Here is a 12,811-nt window from a genome sequence, read left to right on the forward strand (position 1 = left end):
TGCCATACAGATTCATGTCAAAAATACCGAACTATCCCTTTAAGTCTAGTTTAAAGTTATCTTCATTGAAAAGTACAGTGCTTTTCCTTCAAAAATGAGGAAATTTCAATGTGACCCCAAACTTTTGAACGGTAGTGTATATATAAAAATAAATTATATAAAAAAAAAAAATAAAACAACGAATCAAATGGTTAAAGTGATCCTTTTAGCAGCTAAATGGAAAAATAAGCCACATTTAATGGACCCTAAATGTTCAAGTCAAGCTCCTTCAAAGGTTAACTTTAGTTGTTTTTTATATAAATTAATAACTCTGTGATCTGTCTGTGATGTCATGCTCTGGTTGATCATTTGGATCACGACAGTTCAAAATTGCTTATAAATCTTACTATAGAACTATATTCCTGCTTCATAAGCAAACCACTAAAATATATATATATATATATATATATATATATATATATATATATATATATATATATATATATATATATATATATATATATAATAAAGTCTATCAATCAATCAATCAGCTAGCAGGACATGATCTCTGTCACCACTATTCACTGTAAACATTGCTAAAAGGAGACTATTACATGGCACTTGATCTTTGGCCACTTGGTTTATCAAATGCAAGGATTACCAATGTTTAAAAATAATGAAATTCTGTGATTCAAACAGATTTCATACATCGTGGTTGGATTCCACGCTGACATCCTGTAAGTTCCTGATTTGAGAAAGGCTGCACTAAAACAATTATAACATGCTGCTGCTTCAATACTTAAATAAAGGCCATCTGTTTCACATTTTCTGTTTGACAGTATAGATGACCTTATTGATTGAACTCCATATGGCTATTATTTTCAACATGCACATTTCAGTTTATGATTATTACACAGAACCTGCAGCCTTCATGTTATGGCTGTGAGGTTTGGATCTGGTCGGTTAGTTTAATTGACTTTAACCACCAGGTAATTATTGGCCATGTAATTATACAAAGCCTCCTAAGAAAACTGATTTTGGTAAATTATGTTTTGCTGGTTCAAGCAACCTCGCTACTTTTGATTTTTTTTTCTTACTTTCAGGCAACGCCTAATCATTTTTGGATATTAACAAATAGCATTGTGTTTTACCTTTCTTGTTCCTGCTTCATTTGGACAGTCTCATCTTCATTTGCCTGGACTTCCTCAGGTCTAGAACTTCTTGAGTTCTTCCTCTCAATCCGGTCCTCGTCCTTCTTGCTCTTTCCAAACCTAAAAAAACCCACAAAAAAACTTACATGGACTGAGAAAAGTAATCAGGATAGGAATCACTTTTTTTTTGGTCTAGATTGCTTTCAAAAGCAAGAAATCTGACTTTGGTCTCATGCATATAGTATACAGACATTAAATACAAGTATAAAACCTTTAAAGGAAATAAAACAAAAGCTAAATAAACAAGAAACAGGTTATGACAGGGAAAATAAGCTTATTTTGTTTCACACTGGAGTAGCTTCTACTCTGGCGGTAAGGTGCTCATTGTGTTCATCGGAGAGACAGAGAGGGATGGAGGAAGAAAGACAGGGAGCAATATTTTCCAACTCAGAATACATATATTTATGAGGGCAGTCTGTTCCACTTTATCAGGGAAATTCAGGTGAAACACTTTGTTGAAAATTAAAGTGTCAAACTGTCAGAACGTGCAGGCTGTGTTTGTGCTGTGAAGACAATCTCGGAGGGCAGCAATTCAATACTGAAATAATAATGTCCCTATTCAATATAAATAGAATAAAAAGCATCAAGTTATATAAAAACATATCCTAACAGCATTTTTGCTTCCTTTTAACTCAACAATTGGTTAAAAAAGTGTGCATTACCAGGCATTAAAAGTAGAAATGTTTTACTCCAAAAAAGGATAAACTGAAAATGTCCTTCCTGAGCTGTGTTGTTTGCTTAGAGTGATGGCAGCTCTGACAACTCATGAAGCCGAGGAGACAAAATACCTGCATGCAGGCAAATTGCAGGAGAGGGAAACTGGCTTACCAAAAAAAAATTCTAAGTTTTTATAGTGCTGCAAACTTTACATTTTAATGGCAGGAAATGGTGACAGTTTGATGTGAAAATGAGGAAAAGGCAAAGTGAACAATTTTAATAATTGTGGTTGGTAATGTTTGGTGCTGGGTAGTTAAATAATAGAAGAACTTGATGGAGGACATTGGAGAAGTCATGGGAAACACAAAAAAACACATAGACTAAAATTACAGGGGGGGAAGTCATTATTTACACCCATATCAATCAATTCAGTTAGTCTAATTAGAGAAAAGAGCATGACACATGTATTTTTTTTACCTGGTTGGTCACCAGGTTTTTACCAAACCGGAGAGTGTTAGCGCCACTTCTGCGTACAAAAATCCCCAAAAAATTGGGCCGAGAGATTTGGCGGTTTAGGCTACGCTAAAAGTTAATAATCAATGAGGGTTACTACATTGAAGTTTTGTTTTTTTTTTAGGTTTTTACGGCACTAATTGTTCATTTTTCTGACCGCTGAAAGGAAAGGGGGCATGAGAGAGATGGAGAGACATGTTGCAAAGGACCACAGGTTGGATTCAAACACAGGTTGCCCGCGTCAAGGACTAAGGCCTCCATACATGGATAATGCACGTGGCAGTTTTAAGTCCAACACAGTCGTTAGCCTGCTGAATAAAGTTTGAGAAATATCAGTGTGGAGCACATCTGCTTACAGATGTGCAGCTTACAGTGACAGTTTACCCTTCTCTACCAGAGCCTCCATCCGATCCTCCATCAATCAAGTCCTGCTTTTCCAGGACATTTCCTCTATTCTATGATTTTCCTGGTTTTATTTCTAACTGATGCTTTTCACTTTCGCCACTTGCAAAAAAACAAAAAAACTTTTTTTAATTAGTATTTTTGATTTTGAAGTGAAAAGAAAGAACATTTGAAAGAACATTTGTACATTAGAACATGAAATTTAGCATTTAGAAAAACACTTCTTTAGGGGGGTATAAATTGATATAACAAGTCTTTAACTGACAGACAAACACAAATTGAGACTAACCTTAAAGTCTCATTTTCATTTGTTAACTTGGCAAGAGAAGAGGGAAACATTTTTTTGGCAAAAAGTGTCTGTAGGACTTAGGTTTATTCATTAGCTAGGCCACTCAATAGGCTTAACCTAACCCTAGTCAACCCTCTGTGATTTTTCCTGTGTTATTATCATAGTTATTACCACTCTACGAGACATAATCAGAGGTCTTCGTAAAGGAAAGGGATTCTCACCGGCTTCTAAATAGGATAAAATTGTCCAGGAATCAAAAAGCCCTAAATTATCTGCATTTTTTGTGCTCATAACCACATGTCTCTTTGCCCATACATCATATATAAAGACATTTGACCTGGTCTTCTATCACCACATCACATTTTCCAAAGTTTTTTATAAAAAGTTTTAATGTCTGTTGTTTGGTTTAGATAAATTGTAGACTGCTTTAATAAGAGGTGTGAATATAAGAATCTAGGGCTGGTCTACATCATCAAAGAGGTCTGTAGCTTTTAGGAATTTTAAGTCAATTTGGATGCTGATTTCTAACCTCACGAGATAAAAAAAAAAATCAACCATTTAATTCAGTCTTTTCTGGATTTCAGAGAAAATATAATGGCTTTTAATTACTAATCAAATTGAGAAACACTAATATAAAATTGTGGCAGGCATATATCTGTCAAACAATGTCTTTATACTTACTTTGTTCATCCATATTTTTTATGCAAATCAAGATCTTGGTACAATTACCCTTGTGCCAGGCATTCACTTTTCCAATTAGCACATCATGATCAAATCTCATTAAATGTTCATAAGGAGTATTTCAACTTGGATTAGAGAGGAACTGTGCCACTGACAACACCTTAAGCCAGAGATGTCTTCCCACCTGCCTTAGCAGGGTTTTCAATAGATGCGTTTAGATTACAAAGCCGTGCAAAACTATGTTGATATTCTGCTCGTTTTGAAAATGCATTTGCGGTATTTGGCAGCGTCGGCTGTAAACAGAGGAGATGTATCCGTATTTCAGCCACGGTTTTAGTGCTCATTAAACTCATCGTCACAAACTAAATATAAAATATGAATCAAAATCTTCCACTATTCTTCTTTGTCTTTTTACAAGGCAGTAAGGTCCAGCTGCATATGTGATGAGGAAAAGTGTTTCCATTGCAGTTTTGTGAAATCAAACAATTTGTTTTTTTTTTTTGCTTTTTCAAAATTGCACAAATTCCATTTAGTCAATTTATTTTCATTATTATGATTTGCTCACATTGATGGTTAATGGAACTGCATCGTATGTCCCTTGCAGGACCTTATAAATAACATAAAAAAATGGATTTGCTTTGAATAGCTTGTTAAAATTCTTCAGATTTATTTAAATGATGACCATGCAGAGAATATTAAGCATATTTAAATAAATACTACAGTAACTTGGATCACATGCACCACCTTTGTAGAAAACTCAGCCAAATCTCAACATTTAAGGTTAAGATGCTTTTTGACAATTTTAAAGATAAAAGAAACGACAGGAAAGTATGCAGACCTGAGGGCAAGTGGCCACAAGTGGTAAGAAATCCAATACATATATTCACTGACAAGGATCTGGGTTTTATTGAATGTTTTTGTAATACAATGCAACTCTGTTTTTTTATGTAGAGACATTGATTATGATTTTTTAGGTTTTTTTGTTAGTTTTCTAGCAGCTCTGTTCAATTTTATACTGCTTAAGATCTGCAGTCTCCAATCCCTGTGGTGCTTTGTTCCAAGTTTATTTTTTTACCTTCCCCATAGCAGAGCTGTTCTTGACAGTTTGAAAACTTTCTCTGAAAGCTGAAAAATTACATCAGACAAGGTCTGACTTTTAGGAGATGGAAACAGATTTATTCATGGACTGGGGGGTTGCCTCCCTAGTTAATGTGATTTGTTCTACTCCACAAGAACTTAATACATCTTGCAAACTGTTTTAGAAGAAACTGTGTCTGAATTATTTTATAACAGTGGATGAATAGCTACTGTTCCCAGTGGCATAGAAAAAACAATATTTCCTATACTGTATTTAAGATAATCTATTAAAATGTATTTGAATTAATATATTTACAATAAGTTAAAATAAAGGTAAAACAGTCAGTTATTGATAAGTAAATGCATCTGCATGCAATGCAATCTGCCACTGGAGGAGGTGACAACTTATTTTACTTTGCTCAAAAGATGTTTGTTAACTTCCTGGAGAATGTTCCCTTTTTTAATTTATCTCCCTAAAACTTAAAAACCTTAAAACCTAAAAACTATTTTTATTATTTGGCTTTTAACACAGCATGAGAATCTTTGCTTTTGCATTTGTGGTTTGTTTTATAGTTTTTACATGGTTTTAAAAGTTTTAATTGATTTATTTTATTATAGTTGTTTTATTCCTTTACACTTCCATGTTGTTTTTTATACATTTTTAAGTTTATCTGGTATGTACAACACTTTAAGGCAGCTGTGGTTGTTTTAAAGGGCTTTATAAATAAAGTTGAGTTATTTTTGTTTCATGAACCATTCCTCTAAAAGCAAAAGATAACCTTGTGGGAGAAAAGAACTTTAACTCAACTTTTCTTTTTTTCTGAATCGACATCAGTAAAGTGAGGGAAGTCTTTATTGTGACACATATTGACAGATTAAGCTGAGCAAGACCGTGGGCATGCAGCAGCTGCCTATGAACAGCTATTCCCATATCAACTGTATCCTCAAAGGGGAACAGATCAAAGTGCAGGACTAGGAAAGGGGAAATAAGAAAACTTGCTGTATCACTCACAACAAAGTGAGCCCTTTACTTTGGAAGTCTCAGGCTTGTCAGTATAAACTGAAGAGCAACTGCAGGATGAGAATCCAAGACCTCCTCTTATTATTATTCAACATTTATCATTTTTCTCACCTGGGCAGTATCCTACTAAACTAATATCTAACGCTATCTGATCATAATGTTTTAGATTAGAGACACAACTCTGTAAAAGTGTTTCAAATTGGACATAAAAATAGATGTTTTGCAGGTTTATACCATACCATACCAACTTTATTTATGAAGCACTTTATACACTGGACAGGACCAAAGTGCTGAACACAATCATAAAATACAATAAAATTACAAAATAGAGAAAAAACGAGTGTAAAATACATATTAGTATACAAAAAGATTAAAACAAAGTAAAACCTCTCAAATTGTGCCAAAAGCCAAGGAAAAAAGATGAGTCTTAAGAAGGGACTTAAAAACAGCAAGAGAAGAGGCCTGTCTTATGCTCAGAGGCAGATCATTCCACAGCTTAGGAGGTGCCACAAAAAAGCACGGTCTCCTCTGAGCTTGCATTTTGTCTTTGGGACCCTCAGAAACAACTGATCAGCTGACCTGAGGGAATGGGAGGGTGTATAAGAATGCAACAGCTCAGACAGATAAGAAGGAGCAAGGCCATTAAGAGTTTTAAAAACAAAAAAAAAATATTTTAAGATTAATCCTAAAATGTACTGGCAGCCAGTGTAAGGAAGCTAAAACAGGGGAGATGTGATAAAATTTTCGTGATGTTAAAAGATGTGCAGCAGCATTTTGAACCCTCTGAAGTTGAGAAATATACAAATCACTGTCCCCTGTATAAAGTGAATTACAGTAATCCAGCCGTGTGGTCACAAATGCATGGATCACTGTTTCGAAATGCTGTCTGGAAAGAATGAGTTTTACTTTTGCTAGCTGCCTTAAGTGGAAAAAGCTGGACTTTATAACGGCTCTGATGTGCGCTTCCATTTTAAGACCAGCATCCATCTTAACCCCTAAATTAGTAATAACCGGCTTAACGTACTGAGCCAAGGAGCCAAGACTAGTCACGGAATCAGCAGTGGATCTGCCAAAGATCATTACGTCCGTCTTGTCTTCATTGAGTTTTAAAAAATTTAGGGCCACCCAGGCCTTCACATCTTCAAGACATAAAAACAGAGACCGAAGAGAGGTGGAGTTTACATTCTTTAGCGGTAAGTATATCTGTATATCTTTTTTAGGCTTATGAGATATTTATGCTCGACTTAAATTATATACATATAGTTTTGGTAACTGAAGCTAATGCTTGAATATCTATGGCGATGTTGAAGTTTGTGAAATGACATACAGTAAACCATAACAATTGAAATCACCTAAGCAGTGGCATTCTATTTCACAACACCAGAATTATAAGAGAATAACAGCAACAAGGCTAAGACCATTCTAAAAGTTTTCTGTGTTAGCTGTTTTAATATTTTCAAATGAAGATTGAATGTTTGCTTGCAACTATTATCCTGTCGTGTTTAGGGTTAATTCTATTAGCTGTTGATTTGAGTTGAAGTTAAAAAGTTTTAGGAGAAAATCCTCTGTCATTATTACTCCATCCTTTTAACAAACCAGATCCTCTGATGGATGCTTTGCTGTGCATCCATCAGAGGAAAAATACATGTGTCAAAACAAAAACTGAACTGGCCTTAACTCTAAATATACTTAAAAGTCGGTCATGCATTCAAAAAGAAATCGATTGATGAGGTAGAGTTTCTTAAAGCCATTTATTAACGATATTAGGAGCAATGGTTCTATATTTGAGTCGCTATTTTGGTTTCAGAGATGATCCCATTAAATCTGGTACCTGGTTTTAATGTTTGTTAATAACATAATTTGATAATTTATTAAGAGAAAAACATACAATATTGAATATTGTCAGTCACTCAGATTTAAGTATAAGTCTGAGGACCACTGCCACTATTTTAACCACATCATACAGAGCAAATTATGATAAAACATTATATTAAATACAAAATATTTCATCTTTATGGCTTGAATAGTTAAATTTATTTAATTTTTCTTTCTCAGTAAAATGTTTTTAAATATTTATCAAAAACTGCTTCGTTACTGTTCAGCTAAATGCTAATGTTATAAAATGTAATTTGTCCAACTTGACAGATGCTCATATATAACAAAAAAACAGGGGTTTATATCACCAGAGCTGGATGCATCATATTTCATCTCCATTGATTCATATACTAATAGACTGTCAAGGCTCAAGCACAACAGAGAAGTAAAAAGTCAAAGACAGACTTTCTAAAGAGGAAGGAAAAATAAATTATGCAAAGCCTCAAAGCCAGTTTGATTTGTACAATCATTTAATCTGGGGAGTGGATTTCAGAAAAGCTAATCTGTTTTGACATCTTCTGTTGGGGATTTTGAGGCTGGTTCAGAGTTTCTCTATGAGTGAAGCAGAAACAAAAGCAGAAGCTGTACCCTATTTCTACCCACTGAAAGTGTAGGCTTTGACGGGGTATGAATGGATGCAAAAGACCACAAGCTTTAACCTAAAATGATGCACTCATTCGAAGCGTTAAAGCATTTGCCATTTTTCAAATTTACAATTGGATCCAGGTGAGTCAGAGAGAGAGAAAAAAAAAAAAAGACTGTGTATCAATTTGAGTAAGCGATGAGAAGGTAATTTCAAGGGCAGACAGTGAGAATCATTATAGTTTCTGCTCGGCCAACCTGAAACTTAATCTATATCTCCCATGGCAAAGCCCCCCACAGAGGTCTGATGTGGTGTTTGAACACCTATCCCCTGAAAGTGTGATTGTGGCACTCAAGAGGAAAATAAATAACTATACTCCTACCTTCACATTTTGTCTGCTGTAAGGACCCATTAAAACAGTATTTTCTCAAAGAGAAAAACAAAGAGATGCAATCTGTATGCTAATGGAAGGTTGACAGACACCACAAAGTTAAAGCAAGCACAAAAGAATTATAAATTCTTAAATGTGAACCCAATGCAATGCCAGGCTTAGAAAATAATCAATATATGTAATTTCACAACGTATTCTTTTATTGAGGTTATAACAAGACCTAATGATATGAGACTTTACAATATCAGCAGTGCAGCATTTTTCCCTGAGAGGTATGCTTTACAAAGCACTTTGTGGAAATCATATGGCCTTAAGTTGCTCGTAATGTCCGGACAGTCTGGATTTCCATTGCACAGTCTGGTGTCCAGCGCATCATTCAGTTGGGCGCATTTTTTTTCCTCCTTTAAGAGGCAAGGGCTGCAGCACAATATCTAATCACATAATGTAAAAAAAATGCATCAACTATCTGGTCTAACATATGATTGGCTAAGACCGGTGCCGTATAAAACTCTTCTTAAAACCCACCTCTTTTCTTTGGCTTTTGACACCATGTAGAGTGTTGATTTTATGCATACACATGTTGATTTTATGTATACACATGCATATTTTTATCCTGTGCGGGCAGTGCTTTTATTTTTTTATTTTATTTACTTTTATTTTTTAGTTATTTTATCTTTTTGTGCAGCACTTTGGAAACCTTGTTTTTATTGAGATCATGCTATATAAATAAAGTGGATTGGATTGGGTTGAAATATCTGCTTGTCATTGGTTAAAAAAGTAAACAAGAATAAGAGTGCTGAAAAAAAAAAAAGTTATCATTACGGAAAAATACAAGAGCTCATTTAAATCTCAATGAACAAAAGAGCGTGAATTTATAATGAACCGTAGTTGAGACTCATTCCATTTCCTCTGCACACTTTGTTGATGCGATTTAAATGTTAGCAGTCGAGGGAAAGCTGCAATTGAACGGCATCCGAGAGAAGGTAACTCTTCAAAGAGGGCTTTTTTTTTTATTAGGTTTGTCGCCCCTGGATGCCAATATAACTGCTACGGAGCTGTTCAAGGTCCACCATACTGCAGCTATAATTATTGAGCAGCTGAATGTGTTTGTTACAATCTCTTTTATTGTTTACATAAAAGTTTTGGCTTTCTTTTTATTATGTAAGTTACCTGTAAAATAAGTTTTATTTTTATTGTACATGTTATTCAAGTCCACACATATTATGCTATGTGGCATTCTGTTCTTTAAAATAATAATCTTAGTGGTCACTTTTTGTACACCACAATGTTTTAAATAAATATAAATACTGTGAACCAATTCTTTTTGAATTTTTATTTTTTTAAATACAAATTCAGCTGCACAAGCATCCTCTCTTACCCCTCACAATTGTACTACAAATGAGAGTATACTATATTCTTATGTGCACATTAAGTGCACACAGTAATTTATTAATATGCAGGGCTTGATGTTAACCATCGCCCGATCGCCCGGGGCAAGTAGTTTTTATTTTTGGGAGAGCACAAATTTCATTGCATTTGCCCGCCATGCAAGTGCAGTGATTGCAAAAAGAAAATTATTCCTCACTCAAAATTACTTTAAAATCACTGACATTCAATAAAAACGACCCAGAAGCATTGCCGGTGCCATTTTTGTTGTTTTGTACAAATTCTCGCGTGATCTGAAAAAGCCGGGTGATTTTTTGCCAAATGGCGTGATTTTTGTCCACCTAGCGGTAATTTTGCTGTAGTTACCAAAACGACAAACAAGCTAGAAAGCGCTATCATATGGCAGTCTTCAGTACAGTGATGCAGGTCATACATTAAAAAATTTTCATTGAATTTTTTTCTCTTAGACATTGGAGAGGTGCATTTAAATGTTATAGAGCTAAACATGTTAAATTGGTGACCTGTTATGTTATTATTATTGTCTTGCTGTTGCATTTATTTTGTCAGGGAAAACTAATCCTGAGTCAGTTAAAAGTCAGGGAATTCTGAAATTATGTGGAAATCCTGTATAAAATAACTATGTATAATGATTCTCTAGAAAAGTCACATTATATTAATAGTATTATCTTGTATAAACATACCATGACTCTGTCATGACTTCTGTCTTGTGATTTATCTTAAGTTTTTAACCTGTCATGTTTTTTTTTTTGTTTTTTTTTGTTTTTTTTTATATTACAATTTATATTTTTCCAAGCACACAACAGTTTAAAGCAAAGTTTAGATTGAAAATGTGCAGGAAGGATTGAAAAGCATGTTAACACAGTAATGTAGGCTTGAGTTCATTATCTGACGCATGCATATACACACCAGGAACCTGTAAACTTAAAAAATACTGAATTACAAAAAAACATTTAAAAAACAAACATGTTTCATTTATATATATACAAAAATGAATATTAGAAACTATATTTATCAAACATTATACTGGGCAAGTAAAAAAATTTTCTGGGCAAATGAAATGTGAAAGTCACTTGCCCAAAGGGCAAGTGGTAAAGATCCTTAACATGCTATAGAAACTGTCACCCTATCCTGATGTGATGTGCATTAGGTCTGACGTTGTTTAAAACTTTTATTTAAAGTGTGAAAAAGAATTTGTTGATATGTTGCTCTGGTGAACCACACAGAAGACAGTAATGGTAAAAGAGTGAGAGAATTACAAACCTTTGCAAGCACTGCGAGCATGTGACTAGTTAACTGTTAACCACTGATTATACTTGGCTTTAGGATTCCTTTGCTGCTAAACTAAAGAAGGATCATATCAATTTGAAAAAATCTGGACTGTATTTGATGATCTCTTCTACATGATTTTAAATACTGACTTCTCAAATCTGGATTTAATCTGGATGACAGTCCATACTGCCAGGAATGTAAGATTAATGCTCAGAATCATGATTTGCTGGAACACCTAACAGGTGCAAGAAACTCTTAAATCACATGTGCAATATGTCCTGATATTGCTCTTTTTATATTGCAATACTCCCAAATTCCTTCAACTTCCTTTATTTCTTGCCTTAACAGTAATTTTTTGCCTCATATCTCAATATTATTTCGGGTGTGAGACAGGTTGGATAAAATTAAGAATGTTAAACAAACCTTAACTGGGTAATTATACACAAAGATTAGTCAAAACACAGTTTTATATCAGCGGCAAACTAGAACTAAATTGTTCTGGAAGGAGTACTAATTATTTAATTTGTTGTTTTCTTACTGGGAAACTGCTTATTTATATTTCTTTTTCAAGCTTTAGTACTTTTTATTTAAGTTTTTATCATTCCTATAGTTTATAATTCTTACACAAGATGTGAAAGACAGTCCTACTGTTGCCAGGGAAACCAGTTTTTTCTCTAGCTGTCTATAGTCGTTCTCCTACTTGCAAAAACCAAGACAAGCCATTTATTTGTTTATTTAAAATCTATCTTTATATTTAAAATGTGTTAATACAGAGAAACCATGATACTTGCATTCAAGGTTATCTTACAATGGGAAACTCATAATAGATTGGTACACCACTGTCTTAAAACACTAATGGATTTGTCTACATCTCTTGACTTACTGCACTGCAACACTACCCTGTCTCCTTGAACCCCAGTCGGCCTCGGCAGATGGCCGCTCACAATAAGCCTGGTTCTGCTGGAAGTTTCTCCTTGTTAAAAGGGAGTTTTTCCTCTCCACTGTCACTACAAGCATGCTTGGTGTGAGGGATTGCCTTTGAGTCAATGAGCCGATGGAATCAACTGATTTTTCTTAGATAGAAAACTTTGAATCATTTGACTAGATAATCAGGTTGAATTGTCTCTATTAAATGCCTTGAGATGACATGTGGTGTGAATTGGTGCTAAATAAATAAACAGAATTGAATGGAATTGAATCGAATGAAAACTACATTTGAATATAGTCACAAAGCAAAATAAACATATAAAAAAACATTTTAACTTTGCCCTGAGTATCTGAGAATGAGTCAGCTATAGTTGGCATGAATCGTAGAAACATTTGTTATCATGAAAAATGTCCCTGGTGTGATTTTGCCATTATTATCAGTCCTGGCAAAGCTACAGGAACAAAGAGAGTTTACTTTAACCCCTAGAACCCTACGGACCCACCGGTGGGTCCATCTGCTACGTGACCT

General features: G+C 34.4%; 1 protein-coding gene across 2 annotated transcripts in view; it reads right to left on the reverse strand.

Annotated features, from left to right (window-relative positions):
• Positions 1–12,811, reverse strand: part of LOC107094307 (partitioning defective 3 homolog) — a 169,649-nt gene that overhangs the window by 137,225 nt on the left and 19,613 nt on the right. For both annotated transcript variants that reach the window (XM_015389851.1, XM_015389850.1), the window contains exon 2: positions 1,131–1,250. In XM_015389851.1, coding sequence (XP_015245337.1) covers positions 1,131–1,250 — 120 coding nt within the window. The remainder of the gene's footprint in view (positions 1–1,130; positions 1,251–12,811) is intronic.

Source organism: Cyprinodon variegatus, unplaced genomic scaffold, assembly GCF_000732505.1.
Source record: "Cyprinodon variegatus isolate N-32 unplaced genomic scaffold, C_variegatus-1.0 Scaffold476, whole genome shotgun sequence".
NCBI lineage: Eukaryota > Metazoa > Chordata > Actinopteri > Cyprinodontiformes > Cyprinodontidae > Cyprinodon > Cyprinodon variegatus.